General features: G+C 47.1%; 1 protein-coding gene across 1 annotated transcript; it reads left to right on the forward strand.

Moving 5' to 3' along the window:
- The first annotated feature begins 787 nt into the window (after positions 1 to 787).
- Cplx4 (complexin 4) lies at positions 788 to 14863 on the forward strand. Its single transcript, XM_041639104.1, has 3 exons — positions 788 to 1036; positions 3732 to 3819; positions 14636 to 14863. The coding sequence occupies exons 1-3, from the start codon at positions 870 to 872 to the stop codon at positions 14861 to 14863; spliced, it is 483 nt and encodes a 160-aa protein (XP_041495038.1). The 5' UTR covers positions 788 to 869.
- The last annotated feature ends 459 nt before the right edge of the window (positions 14864 to 15322 follow it).

The following is a 15322-nucleotide window of genomic DNA, read 5'->3' on the forward strand; positions in this document are numbered from 1 at the left end:
CGGGAGTCCTGTCTCTTAGAGTGTCAAAGCCAGCTTCTCGGGAAGGTGAATGGCACTTCCATACAGCAGAAGAAGCTAAGCAACTCTCCCTGGGTGAACTAAAGACCATGGCTCACCCCTTGAACTCTCTTGCCTGGTTTGTGTATTCTGTGTGAGACACCATTCCCAGTGAAGTGGGACCAAACTGAATGGAACCCCAAAGCAATGCTTGCCTGAGACTTAGAGTCCCGTGAGATCAGATGTGGATCAAAAGCGTTATTTTTGCTTAATAAAGCATTCTGGGGTTTGAATCTCACTGGACTGTCTCCAACAGGATGCTGTACTCCAGGGCTGGGATGTGGAAATTCCACGGCAGCCATCTAATCACTTGGCTCCAATTAATATAATTGAAATGGGCCTCTTGATGAAGCCCTGTTGTCTATATAATTTGAACTTTAGGGAATGAGAATGTTGCTCAAAGTCAGTATTCTGGCCTGACACATGCTAGGTCCTGCGCTCAATCTCCATCTCTGGCCAAAATAATAATAATAATAAATTTAGATGCCTAAGGAAAGCAGAGCAGGGAATGGTGGGGTTTCTGCCCCATAAAATTAGCTGAGTGTATTAATCATAAGGCAGAAGGTTGAATCTGACTGCGGGTTTTAGTAATCGGAACCATCTGCCTCTACGCTAAGAGTTCACCCTCTAATCCAGCTTACGGCTAGTAAAAGCCCTCTCTCTACCACTGTGCCCTTGGACAGAGAAGGCTGCGCAAATCCTGCGCTCCCAAATGTGAGGCTGTGGTTGAGAACATTTGGAGGGTTTGCTTTGGTCTGGTTTGTTTACTGTCAGGCTTTGACTGGGTTTCAGTTCTCTCGGGCAGAGACACCATGGCTTTCTTTGTGAAAAGCATGATAAGTAACCAGGTAAAGAATTTAGGATTTGGAGGTGGGTCTGAAGAAAAGAAAGAAGAAGGAGGGACCTCGGACCCCGCAGCAGCTCAAGGGATGACTAGAGAGGAGTATGAGGAGTACCAGAAGCAGATGATTGAAGAGAAGTGAGTACCGGGACATCCATCCCCTGTAGAACAGCTCCACCCGGGCCCAGGCTGGTGGCTCTTGGCTTCCAAGGATGCTTTCCCTTTGACCTTAACCTCTAGCCCGCAGAACAATTGGTTCTGCTTAAGGAGACCCCTGCAGCTTGGCTGCCTCTGCACGCTACTGATAGAGATGGGCGTGAGCAACGCTAAGTGAGTCTGTTCACCACGCTTAACGCAGCTTAGCACTTCCTGGTTTAGGCACGTTTGTAATTGGCCTTGATTTAATTGGTCAAGTAAAAAAAAAAAAAACAGTGAGTGTGGCTTTTTAATCTTTCGGATTAAAGGCCTTGGGTTGCACAGGTGTGGGCATTTGGGGGCATCACTAAATGGTACACTTGAAAGTTTGGGAAACTAAGTTGCATGCAGTATTTTCTTCAAAATAAAAGCACGTAACTCAGGATAATAATATGCATGCTGAAGTGTTCTGGTGAGGTGTTCTGATATTTGCATCTGTAAATATATCAAAAAGTAAAAAGAAGAAATGGATAGAACGGTAGGTATGTGTTTCAAAACATGGGATTCGAAATGGAGAAGCGAGGTCATCGAAATGTGGCTTCCAATCTAAGGTTCTTTCAGGTTTCCTGTCTGTCTGAAAGTTCTCCTAATAAAATGTTGAGTGGGAAGGATCTGCTTCTTACCCACATGGCGGGGCATTAACCCCGGGGATAAATCACTGTTTCCTAATTCTCTAAAACTTAGAAGGTTGAACAGAATGTTGTCGCAAGACTATTCCAGAACGTTCTGGAGGTAGAATTGAGGCAAGACCACTTGAGTCCCAGGCACATTTAGTCTGAGTGTTTGCTTCAGATGTAGCTTGTCTTCAAAGTCAGCCTTTTGTGTAATGCTTGGAATTACTTCACATCTTCAAGTTAAAAAAAAAAAGGCAATCTTCACCTATAAAAATGAAAACAGGATTTATTTTCCTGCAAATAGTGCTTTGTGCAAAGATGCCCCACAGAGTTTATAAGCAGAACACTTACCAGGCCTGCCTTTGGCACACAGGGAGACCCAAATGGCTGCTGACTGGGGCCACAAGCACTCTTTCCATCCCCTGCCATTGTCCTGTTCCCATGGTGCTGCTTTTCTGTCTCCTTACTTGAAGACTAAGAGCACAGGGCAGTGGAAAGGGCCAGCCAATTGCTTTCAAGTTCCCTTGTTATTCTCCAAACCATGATTCAAGTCTCAGTCTTTCTCAGTCTCAATCCCAGCTTCCCAAAGAAACTTCTTTTGTCCAACGTGGTCCATTTCAATACAGCCAGTTGACCGTGCCTTTGGGCAAATTCAGCATTAATCATGCACTTCTCGGGGTAACCATGGAAGGAAGCAATTCGTGTGAGCTTTACACGCATTTCCCAAAGCTTTATGCTTTTATATAGGTCATCATGACCCAGGAAATCCATTTCAAATTGGCCTAATCGTGGGTCCAATTAGGTCAGTGGTTCTCAACCTTCCTAATGCTGTGATCCTTTAATACAGTTCCTCATGGTGATCCCCACCCATAAAAGTATTTTCATTGCTACTTCATAACTGTAATGCTGCTACTGTTATGAATCAAAATGTAAATGTCTGATATGCAGGATGTCTGATACGTAACACTGTTGGGAGCTGTGAAACCCCAGATCCTGAATTTCTTGTAAACAACATGTTATGCTTGCAGCTGCTCTGAGCACGAGACTCTCAGGAGTTCCTGATGGCAGGAGAGTGGTTTCTGGTGGGTTTGGCTGGGGCATGGCTATCAGTTAAGGATCCCTATATAAGCTGCCCCTGGATACAATAAAGGGAGCATATCCTTGGGACATTCCTGTTTCAAGGATGACTCGTGCCTCTGTCTGTGTGTCTTTGTGTGTTTAAATCTTCAGCCTCTTGCCCAGCTCAGGAATGGTCCTGTAGTGCAGGCGCCGCAATACAGGAGTAGTACCGTACTGTCGGGACCCACAGGATGAGAACCTCTGAATTAGGTCGTCCATTGAGCAGGTGCCCAGACTGGCGTGATGCGAATCAAGGCTGCTTCATTTGTAGATAGCGCTTCCTACTAGGGAAGCTAACACTGCCTGAACACTGTCACCGGGCCCTGGCATCAGTGACAATGATGGGAAACAACCTGGCGTCATGTCTCCAAACAGCACAGGCACCTCCAAAGAACGTCTCAGTCCCAGAATAGGACACCTTGCTTTGTTGTTGTTTGGTTGATTGGTTGATGATTTTTGTTTGTTTGTTTTTTTGTTTGTTTGTTTTGCTTCTCTAAGTGCCCAGGGAGAGGTTTATTAGAAACGCAGCCTCCCCATTCTGAGGCAGCAGAGGAGGAGCACGTGAGGAATCTGCTGTCCCTGGGGGAGGGATGCTGAGGCTTAGGGTCCAGGACCATGCGGCCTATCTACAGCCATCCTTCTGATGCTCTTTGCCTGCTTCATGAAGACAGTCCCAGGCCCTGGTTACTTGGGGACCTAGAGGTCTGGAGTGCTGGAGTGTCGTGATGATAGCAAGAGAGAATCAGATACTGGGGACTTGGAGGGGGAAGTCTACATTTTTCCAAATGTCAGTGGTCAGTGGCAATCAAGTATGACCCAAGGTCTTGCTCCCTGAGTAGCAGCTGGAAGGTATGGGGCTCTCTATCTCCTATGACCCTGTCTCCTATTCTTTACCTGTTTCTTAGGATGGAGAGGGATGCTGCATTTACTCAGAAAAAGGCAGAGAGGGCATGCCTCCGAGTCCACCTCAGGGACAAATACAGGCTCCCAAAGGTAAGAAAGGGTCTCATTGTGCCTAAATAAAAAATGGAGAATGTTTGATTATCAGCAAGATCACATCGATGATTAAGTGTATGTCCTGATTTACATACGTGCTATTGTAAAAAGAGCATTGAACTAGGAGTTCATGTAAATGGCCTAATTTCTATAAATTTCCTGTTTGACTCAAAAAGCAGGACTGCTGATAAATGAGGATCGTGTATGTGTGTGTGAGACTCATGTGTGTGCATCTGTGTATGAATATGGGCATGCACATGAGATGGCTCAAATGTGGTCAGAAGACAGCTTTGGGACTGGTCCTTATTTGAGACAGGGTCTCCTTGTTATTATAGAACGCTTATACATCCGTACGCAATGAGGACAATGGCATAGCTGACATTTGTTAAGTTCTTCTAGGTGTTGGGCAGTGTATCTCACATCTATCAATTCATTACCCCTATCTTATAGCAGAAGATACAGGCACAAGGCAGAGAAAAGTCTTCCTACCCTCAGTCAGGGTCTTACCCCTTAGCTTCCTGCCTCTCTTGAAAAAGGACAACAGTCTCTCACTTTGGAAGATGATAGAGTAGTGGGGACTCTCACTTGGCATCATCTGCTCTATCTCAAACCTTTTGAGCAGTCCCTGTGCTCCAGTGTGTCCCTGGCTAGTGGAGAGAGGATGAATTGACATGCTATGGCACTTGGCTCAGATATGTCAATCCAGGATTTGTTTTCTAGTGGCAGAGGGTCCAGCGCTTGGCTAGTCCCACCCATCTCTTGTGTTCCCACCCAGCCTTAGTACTTCCTGAGGCACTACCCAATTCTGTTAACTGCCCTGCCTTCACCCCATGCAGGGAGTATACAAGATTGCATTCTGAAAGTGCATTGTTTATTACAGACTGCCATAGGGGCAGAACAACCAACATAAAAGTCCTCCTAAGTGCATCCAAAGATGAGCCACGACCACGTCTGCATGAGTCAAAAAGTACAAAAAGAATCTTTCCTTCAATGGGTTCCCTAGAGGTCTCCGGAAAAGCTAGTTCCAGAGAAAGCATGAGCACTAGTCAAAGCAAAGCCCACTGCCAAGGCAAGGTCAAAGCTGCTCAGGCCAGCAGGTTAGAGTCCATCCCATGGCAGATCCCCAAGATGCCCACAGAACAAAGCTGTGCTCCCAGCAAGAGAAGAAAATGCCAATGAAATTGAAATTCGTTTTCCCAGACATCTAGTGAATCAGGATGAGTGCCCCTGCCTCATTCAGCTTTACTTTCCTCCACCGTGCTTCCATTTAGAAAGGAGGGAACTGTTAAACCCCTGCCCTTCCTCTCTCATCATCTGGTGGATTTCCTGAGATCTTGGGGCTGGCAGGGGCTGCGTGTGACCTGTTCTGTGTAGGCAGGCTGTGTGTGAAGTACAATACTCAAAAGAAACCCCCAGCAATCTTCCTTGGGGCTGTTGGATTAAAACAGTACAAACATTGTTTGGAATGGAGCAGAAAAACACAACTCAAACACCACATGCATACACACACACACACACACACACACACACACACACACACATGCGCATACACACTCACTCACACACTAACCCAGGCATGTATCTTCCACAAAGGTTGGACTTTTGGAAGCTTCATTTTTGACAGTCATTCTGTCATCATCAGTGGGGCTCTCGGGAAAGGCGTATGCATATGTGCCGCGGGTCTGTGTGGAGGTCTGGAGATAACCTCGCTTGCTGCTTGTCACCTCCTCTTGTTTGAGACAGTGTCTCACTTATCTCCACAGATGCCAGGCTAGCTAGCTTGTGAGCATGCAGAAAGTGTCCTGTGTCCACCTCCCAGCATATACACCTGCATCCAGCTTTCCATGGGCTCTGGGGATCTGAACTCACGTTCTCACACTCGTGTGGCAAGTGCTTTAGCTATTGAGCCATTTCTCCCAGTGAGCTCCTGTTGGTTTTCATGAGTCCTGAAAAGGAGACCTGGAAGGTCATCTAACTGCATGCTGTCACCTCCCTAAACACCCAAGGAAAAAATACTTTCATAGTTTGGAAGAGTTAAGGGAGCTCAGGAAAACCAAGTCTGAGTATGCCTAGTGAGTTACAAAACAGGTTGCGCCCCAGGCTTCCTGACCACAAGCAAGAATGAAACACGAAAGGATTTGAACTCAGGTCCCTGTACCTAATGGTATTGGCGTCTGTTCTTCCAGTCCCTAAACAATTGAGGGCAATTTTTGAACTCTGTCTTAAAACAGCACTAAAACATTCAGGTAACCTGCACCGCCCTACTACCTGACTCTTTTGGGGACAAGTCACTGAGTTCCACTCCCATGAGCACCAGAGGTTCCTCTGCCTTCAGAAGTTCTGATGGTTTGCAAAAGCCTTCCTGGCTGCCTATACACAGATGAGAATTTCACTCAAGTTCACCCACTGCTCACTGGCAAGCTGCCTTCAGCTCCCTGTGGTGTTTTTAGATTATGGTTCTGTTTTGTAGAATTGATTCTATACCGTGTTTTAAGAAATTCCCAATGGTGTGAGAAACACTGAAATCGCTGCTTGTGATAGATAGGATTGACTGCTTTTTGTAAAGTATGTAGAATTGGGATCCAGCATGGCTCTCTGTGAAAACAGGACTTAAAACTGCAATTTAAAAAAAAAAAAAATCAGGCCTGGAGAGATGGCTCAGTGGTTAAGAGCATTGCCTGCTCTTCCAAAGGTCCTGAGTTCAATTCCAAGCAATCACATGGTGGCTCACAACCATCTGTAAAGAGGTCTAGCACCCTCTTCTGGCCTTCAGGCATACACACAGAATATTGTATACATAATAAATAAATAAATACTAAAAAAAATCAATCAGGTCATATTCCACTTAGTCTATGTAGCACCAGATGTAACCGACTTCCCCAACCTCAACGCGTGGCACCTTGGGTATGCCATTTAGCCACACTCTTGGCGGGCCTCCTCTGCCTCCTGAGTTACATGTTCCCTTTCCCACTCACTGATGAGGTTCAGGGAGCAAAAGTTACAAGAGCCCGAGAGGGTCAAATGCAGCCCTGGAGACAGACAGGCCGAGATCAGCACTGGAACAATGGCTTGCTCTCTCCAAGTATGGCAGCTCTGGATAGCGCCACCTACAGGCTTGACCACGGAGCTCACCCCAGAGTGTGGTTGCATAGACGATCCCCATGCCAGGTGCCCCCTAGTGGTAGTCATCTGAAGGGCTCTCCCTGTTTTATAAGCAGAGCCCTGACCTGGGTGGTAGCAGCATTAGGACTCTGCAAAATAATTGTCTGGATGGCAGTTTCCCTTCTGGACGTGCATCTCTTGGCTGTCGAGGATGAGAGCGTGCATTTTAAATCCTCCTGTGGCCTACTGGGGAAGAGTCCTAGCAACAACTCTCTCCGTTTTAACAGCTAGGATGGTAAGATTCTGCAGTGACATTAATTGGGGGTGAACTGACAGACTGGAATAATCAACTGCAAGAGAAAATGGGGGAATAAGGTAGGGGCGCTACAAAGGCTACCCTTTTGTTCCAACATCGTCTCCAGTCAAGTTGCCCCAGTGGCCACCTTGCTGGGCTTGACACTCTACAGGCAAATCCTTGTGGTTTTCCTTGGACTGTGCCTCAAGGCCCTTTTCACTGGCACCTTTGGTGCATTCTCAGAATACCAGTTAGCATCTGAGCTGGAGATGTGTAGACACTGCACTTAAAAGCCAGAGACCCCGGACTGCCAATAAGTGTCACTCCCTTGTCACTTGCCCTCCAATGTCTGATAGGCTGTCTGATAGGGAGCTCCCAAGGCCCCTAGGAACCTCGTCACTGCATGCTTCCTATGCAAGACCATCTGAAGAACACGCCATCATGGACAGCCCCCAACAATCACTATTCTCTTCCTAGAATAGATCTGGGTTCCAGGATGGCCAACTGGCTTCAGCTTCTTGGCACCCGCACCTGAGAGCTTTTTACTTTTTTATATATTTATTTTTTACTTCCAGGGAAGCACGTGCCATACCATGCATGCACACTCAATACACAATCCTGAAGGACACGTAAATGGAGATGTTTATGAGAGATTGCAAAGCCTACTGGGACAATCATTCTTCATTCGGTGCTCTTCCATGCCCCCATCTCCTCATGCGCTCTCTAAACTGTCTCCTCCACAGTTTAGAGCGGGTGGGCTAACAAGGAAATTGGCCCCTGGAAGAGGACGGCTGGACTCTCATGAACTCCTAGCAGCCACCCCTCCCACACAACATTTGTAGGGCGTGCAGCCCTGCGTCATCTGATGACATCTACGCAAGGTCACCAGGCAGAGCCGAGTGTTAGCAGTCCCTATGGAACTGGACGCATTCGACACGTCCCAGGCTCTCCACTCACAATACCCTAGGGTCACCAACACTGCAGTTACATAACTGCAGGAGTCAGTTTAGACTTGTTCCCTTGACCAAAACCAAACAAGGAACAAATCTGAGAAAAATGCCTTCCCGGGAGCTGTCAGGTTTAATGAGGGCAGCTGTGTCGCGTTTAGGACTTAGAACCGTGCTTTCTAAAGAGGTTACTTGCCTGGCGTTTCTTAGGAAAGAGGGTTTTACTCTGTTACTGGCTGGGAAAAACAATAGTGATTCTTAAAACTGGAGCGGCATAGGCTTTTGGATGGCCATTGTTAATTGCAGTGGTTAGAGAAATAATAAATGCGATAACCACGTTGCAGCTCTCGAAGGGATGCATGTTGCAGTTCTTGATGCATATGTACATCTATACCAGTTGTCATGATGCTCATCGTTGCACACACCGCCTGTGTTGGGTTCCTCTAGTTTTTGGCTAGAGACCACTGGAGCATTTACGATGGCGTATGTCATCCATGCTCGTGTTAGGTGGGATCCCCTGTACCACTTAGTTATCCCTTGCTGGCACCTTCAGTGTCTCTTTCTCTATGGACTCCCTGGGAGAAATGCCTCCATCCCATCTAAAACAGGCAGGCAGCACTTTTCACCTGAACATGCCTTCCCTGGCTTGGTTCCTGCCTGCAGGCTCCATCTTCCTTTAACTCGGTGGTTCTCAAATTTCCTAATGCTGTGACCCTTTAATATGCAGAGAGAACGAGAAAGAGAGAGTGAGAGAATATACTACTACTGACTGAATGATTGTGATTGGGCTAACAGAAAAAGAAAAGAAAATAATACCCCATACCCAAAGAACAATATATTAGAAACATCAGAAAGAACCTGCCATAAGAAGTATATAAATACATTTTCATGCAAAGAATAGGACTGGATTGGGCACCACAGTGTTGTACACAACAAAGGGCTACTTGATCTTATAATTAAAATGTCATATTTTTCTAATTCAGTAAGCCACATGTTTTACATAAAGTTACAAGAGTCTTTCTAAAAGTAAGTGAACCCTGTCCCCAGTTGACTCAGATTGTATGTGTGAGTCAGGGCAAATTAATAAGAGAAAAGAGTTCCACAGTGTGCCCCAATCCTATTAACAGAATTGTCAATCTGGGTCAGTCACTGGAGAGCATGCTGTCCCCCTGCTGAGCTGGGAGACTTAGTTACACCTGGTGTTTGTCTGCCCCATGAAGGGCGTGGCTCATTATGCAAGTCTCTCAACAGGGTGGTCTTTAAATGTGTCCTGTTGAAATCTCCACTAGAATTTAATTTGAAGTCTGCTTCGTTTTAACAAATTATAATAATAAAGATGGCTCAAGGCTTCTATAGCAGTCTTAGGGAGGCCTTGTGAAGTCCCCTCCTCTTGCCTCCCTCCTCTCCCTCCCCCCCCCTCTGCCTGCCCTGGTTCCCTTTGCTCCTCCTCCCCAGCCCCCTGAGCAGCAGTGGACTGGATATCCAGAGGGACATGACATCCTGAGACACAAAGAGGCAGGATTTTCTTATTCACAGCAGCTTTCTCACTGAAGCCTTCAAACACCTATCGGTGTCAGATAAAATACCAACTCAGAGAGGCAAAGCAACTCCTCAAAATTACAGTCTGGTAGTGGGGGTTCCTTGGACTTCCCACAGGACAGGGAACCCTGATTGCTTTTCGGGCTGGGGGGGGACTTAATTGGGGAAGGGGGAGAGAAATGGGAGGCGGTGGCGGGGAAGAGACAGAAATCTTTAATAAATAGATAAATTAAAAAAAAAAGAATTACAGTCTGTACACGGATGGTGAGAACCTAAACTGACTTAACCCTACAGACCATACTGCCCTGCTGGGCCACTCTGCTGGATTAACAGTCCCGAAAAGACATCCCTAACAAGGAAAATGATGGCCTGTGTTGCTGGTCTTGTTGGGTATCTCAGGTTGGTCTTGAATTGTTGGCAATCCTTCTGTACTCAGCCCTCCAAGTGCTGAAATTATAGGCATAAACCATCACACCCACAGGAAATGACGCTTTTGCAAGCATCTGCCTTATAGGACCTGTGGCAAGAAATGATTAGTGAAGGTGATGATGGCATATATCAGGAAACATCTACCATCCAGCTGTTTGATATATCACACACCCAAAATAAGCAGACGAGTCTCAAGTGGAACCAGATCCCCCTCACGTCAAGCAGGTATTGGCTTAGTCACACTTGGCTTCATGAAGACAGAACCATGTACAGCGACATTACCTCATCTCAAGTGTGATCAGAAATAAAGGGGCAAAACCAGAGAAAAGGAAATTGGAGATCGAGGGTTAGGCTCATTCTTGGGCAAAAGGTCAGGGGTCAGTCCCTAAGAATGAAGCATGGCCCCTGTGTCCTCTGGTTGTATACTGACTTTCTTGTCAACCCCTTTAGACTAGATCCTGTCCCCTCCCAGAGCTGTTTCCAGGCCTCACAGCAATCCTGGCTCTGATCTATGCTTGTGCTTGTGTAAAGGGGGTTGTAACGGGCATGCCTGCCTTTCCTGGAGTGTGAACAGTGTCAGGATGTTTGTGGGCTCCCAGCCTACGTATGTCACTGGGCAGTAGGAAGTCTGGATAAAACAGTCATGATCCTTGAGTAGACAAGGTCCCAGCGGGCAGGCTGTTCCTTAGGGGAGGTAGAAACAAAGCTTCCTTGTCTGTTCCATCCACCCTGCCCACTCTCCTGTTTGCTTTAGTCTGCCTCAGGCCTTCTCTTTCCCAAGGACCCTTTCAGCAGGAGCTTAAACACAGCTTCTCGCCTTCCTCTGAAGTATTCCTAACCACAGCTACCCTTTCTCCAGAGCTGGGAACTTGGGGCAGGGAGTTTTCAAGGCAAGTCTTAATTGGTATACTCTGAGTGACCCTCCCACTCAGCTTTAGACACAGAGAATAAGGTTCCCCTGGTAACAGAATGATTGACAGATTTGGGACTTGACCCCAGGTCTTCTGGCTTCCCTTCAGCCTCCGGAATACTGCAGGCCACCTTGCAGGAAGACAGTTGGAGGCTACAGATTTCACAAATGACACCCACTAAGCCAGCCCTAGCTCTAAGAACAGCTCAGAGATCATCCAACAATCCCATTCCATATGAACTTCAGTTTGTATAGAAGGAAATAAAGTTCTGAAAGGTTGGGAATGGTGGAGCAGCTCACACACCCTGTAAGTGGGTAGCTTGCAGTCTCATCGGGCAACTGGAGTCTTCAGCAAATGACTTGACCCCCAAAGCGAGTATAAGGATTAGTGGGTAGCTTTGAGGATAGAACTCATCCTGGCAGATAGCCCTGAGGACAGAACCCATCATAGTGATGAGGATGCTGTAGGATCTCTGAACAAATAACAGGTATGATCTGTGTCCCCATATCAGATTCTGCTTAACTCAGAAGAAAGGCGAGCAAGCTGCATCCACCTTCAAAAACTGTAAAGTGGAAGGCCCCAGGCTTGAGTAGTAGTACCAGAAATACCAGGGCTACTTCAAATTTAGTCTGCCCCAAGTGTTTGGATCAGCAGCTCTGGGTAGGATCCCAGAATTCACTTTTAGGAAGGGCTCCGTGATGCTGTTGCTGCCAGAGGGAGTCCCATTGTGGGAGCAACTTTTGTGGAAGTTGGGTGATGGAGACCCCTCCTCCACCTTGTCAGGCAGGGTGGATCCCAACATTCCATCTTCCCTGGACAAGCAGATGAGGGAGGAAGCCATGAAGACACTTTCTTGGATGCTTAAGAGGAATGCTTTGTGCTAGGTCATCCAAGCAGATGGAGCTGTGAGATTCCTGTCCTTTGTAGGAGTGTTGGTTCTGTGTTTCACGGGCTGGCTGGCACACATATGGTTCCCCCTGCCTTCCAGTGCCTGAACTCTAGGCCCACAGTGGTCACTCTGCCCAGAGGCATTCTTTCCAGAGTCCAAGCTGCTGCTGCCTGCTGCCGTGTACAGAGATTTTACTCCTGATCACAGGGGAAGGGCCAGGACCCCCAGGATTGTCTTTTAAATCATTTACATTTGATTAGGGGTGTGATGTTCCTGTTTTGCAGGAACTCAAAGAGAATTGAATGAAGTCTTTTTCTCACTACTCCAGCAGAAATGCCCAGAGGATAATCTACAAGGAAAGTGAATAGGTAAATAAAAACAAATGGAAATGCAGAATTGGCTGGGAGCCCCTGGGGATTTACTAATTACTCTCACAATGCTTTGAGTAGGAACTAATTAATCTCTTAAGCAGTGGGAGGGGCTAAGTCACCTGCCAAGTGCAGGACTGGGCTGAGTTGGAGGTTTATAGAGAAGGCCTACGTGAGGATCATCTCCCCCAAAGCATCCAGCACCTGCCTCCCAAGCTCATTCTGGAGCCAGACTCGCCATCACTCTACTTGGATCCAGATAACTGGGACCCTAGGGAAAGGTTGCTGGGCTCTACATCCCCAAAGCTCCCTTCAGAGGTGCAGGATGACTTCAGCCACCATGTCCCGCCAAGCCCATTTAGAGATAGAGGATAGTGCATGTGTTATCCTAATGTTCCTCCCAGATCTTGCGACAATTGGTTTCTGATCATCTCTGCTGGGCACCCAGGCGAGGGGCGTTTTCATCTCCTTAGGTAGCTCAGCGGATACTAATCTGTCTTGATTCAAATCAGTGTGACCTGTTTAAAAGTCATATGTCCCCATGAGTGACTTGGTGAGCATTAACAGTAAATATAAGGCTGAACAAAACCTACAGGGTGGGCGCTAACACAGGCCTATTCTGTCATCGCCATTTTAATACCCTTTACTTCCCTTCTGTAGTCCTGAGATAAAGTTCACCGTATGTTACAACGTGATAGAAAACTGGCTGAGAGCTGTCATCTGGGACACAAGCTACTCTGAAACTTTCCCAAGGGAACTTTGATTTTCCTTAGCTTTTTCTCATTACTAAGAGCTCCGCAACATAAAGGGCAGGAGCCTAGGGTCAGCACACTGGAAAATCCTACTGCATCCAGGTTACTTGGCAATAGAACCAGTCACGCAGAGTGCCAACACAGAACCACACCTATAACACACCTGATTCTGTGTCCCTGAGGGGGGCCCAGGACAGCAGCAGGAAAGGAAGGAGCAATGGTTAAGCAGGAGTTGCCGCTAAAATATAAAAGGTCATGGGCGGTCACTGCCAACTCAAATGCCACCCCTAGAGTGAGGGTCAGCAAGACTCGCGAGTCATGGCATGAGGCTGACAGGCTGTGCAGAATTTGTAGTGCTTCTCCGAGAAAGAGCTGGGATGGACCGCCAGCTTCTGTGTGCAGACAGAGAGGGCTTCTGGGGCTGGAGATGTGGCTCACGGTTAAGAGCATCGGTTGCTCTTCCAGAACACCTGTGCTCAGTTCCCAGCACCCACCTGGCATGGTGACTCAGAACAGTCTGTAGCTTTGGTTCCTGGGGATCCAATGCCCTCTTCTGGCTTCCAGGGTCACCATGGCATGAATGCGTCTGTGGAGGCCATGTGATGGCTCAGAAACATCTGTAACTGCAGTCCCAGGTACCGCATGTGCATGATCCAAATACATGAGACAAAAACCCACACACGTAAAATAAAAATAGAGTCAGAGAGAAAGAGAGAGGGTGGGGGAAATGCTAGAGCACTTCTGGACTTCCATGTATGGGTTCTGTTGCCAGGGTTTCTAATCCAGTAGGTCTGGGATAAATAAGATCACAGAATTTCTAACAGTCTCCTAGGTTATGCCAGTGCTGTTTGCTCTGGGAGCACAGATGGAAAACGCAATAGTAGTATAATGTTTTTTTTTTTTATTCTTTTTGGCTCTTTTGAGGGACCTGCCACCCAGCTCCCAAATAAATCACACACACGGGGCTTATTCTTAGTTATGAATGCCCGACCTTAGCTTGGTTTATTTCTTGCCAACTTTTCTTAGATTATCTTATATTATCCCATCTACCTCTCCCTTTGAGCTTTTCCGGTTCTCTTACTTCTGTGAATCTTACTCTTACTCCATGGATTGCTGTGTAGCTGGATGTCTGGCCCCTGATGCCCTTCTCCTTCTCTGGACTTCTCCTTAGCCTTCCTCCCAGATCTCTTTTTCTGTATATTCCCTCTGCCTGTTAGCCTCGCCTGTCCTTTCTCCTTCCTCTCTGTTGGTCATTCAGACCATCAGGTGTTCTAGACAGTCAAAGCAGAAGAGCTCACAGAGTTGAACAAATGCAACATAAACAAAAGCAACAACCTGAACATAATATTCCCAACAGGAAAACTTTGGGGATAGAAGGATCTAGTCAGAGGGAAGGACCTTCCACCATGGAGCTGGAGTCTCTGTCGCTGCCTCCAGGTTCAGGGCCACAACACAACAGCCAAGCCTCATTCCTGACAGGCCTTTATTTTTATGCTGCATTTACAGTTTGTTCAGCTAGTTATCCAGTTGGCCAGTTTCAGGGTTATTTCTCTGTATTATTTTTTTATATTTTTTACATAGAGTGAAATGGATGAGACACAAATCCAATTGGCTGGGGATGATGTGGACTTGCCAGAAGATCTCCGAAAGATGGTAGATGAAGACCAAGATGAGGAAGAGGAGAAGGATTCTATCCTGGGGCAGCTGCAGAACCTCCAGAACATGGACCTGGATGCCATTAAAGAAAAGGCACAAGCCACCTTCACAGAAATCAAGCAGTCGGCGGAACAGAAGTGTTCTGTCATGTGAGGGGTGGGGGGAGTGTGGAAAGAGAGAGGGAGGCCACCTGCTGTAGTAATTAGGGGTGGCGGGGCTGCGTCCCCAGCACCCCGGCTGCCTGCTCGGCTAGCTTATGCCCCGAAATAACAACACACAAACTGTATTCATTTAAACACTGCTTGGCCCTTTAGCTCTAGCCCTTACAGGCTAATTCTCACATTCCGATCAACCCATCTCTAATAATCTGTGAGAACCGGTCTTACCGGGAAGATTCTAGCCTAGTCCATCCTGGGTCGGAGCTTCATGCCGGGAGCGGGGCATGGCTTCTCTCTCAGGCGTCTGCTCCCGAGAGGAGAGCTGTCGAGTCTGACCTCACTTCCTCTTCCTCCCAGCGTTCTGTTCTGTTTACTCCAACCACAGGGCCAAGCAGTTTCTTTATTGCTTAACCAATGAAATCAACAGATTGATATATGACACTCCCACATCAAC

The sequence above is a fragment of the Microtus oregoni genome, unplaced genomic scaffold, assembly GCF_018167655.1.
Source record: "Microtus oregoni isolate MIOR12 unplaced genomic scaffold, Mior012 000057F_ref0000458, whole genome shotgun sequence".
Classification (NCBI taxonomy): Eukaryota; Metazoa; Chordata; class Mammalia; order Rodentia; family Cricetidae; genus Microtus; species Microtus oregoni.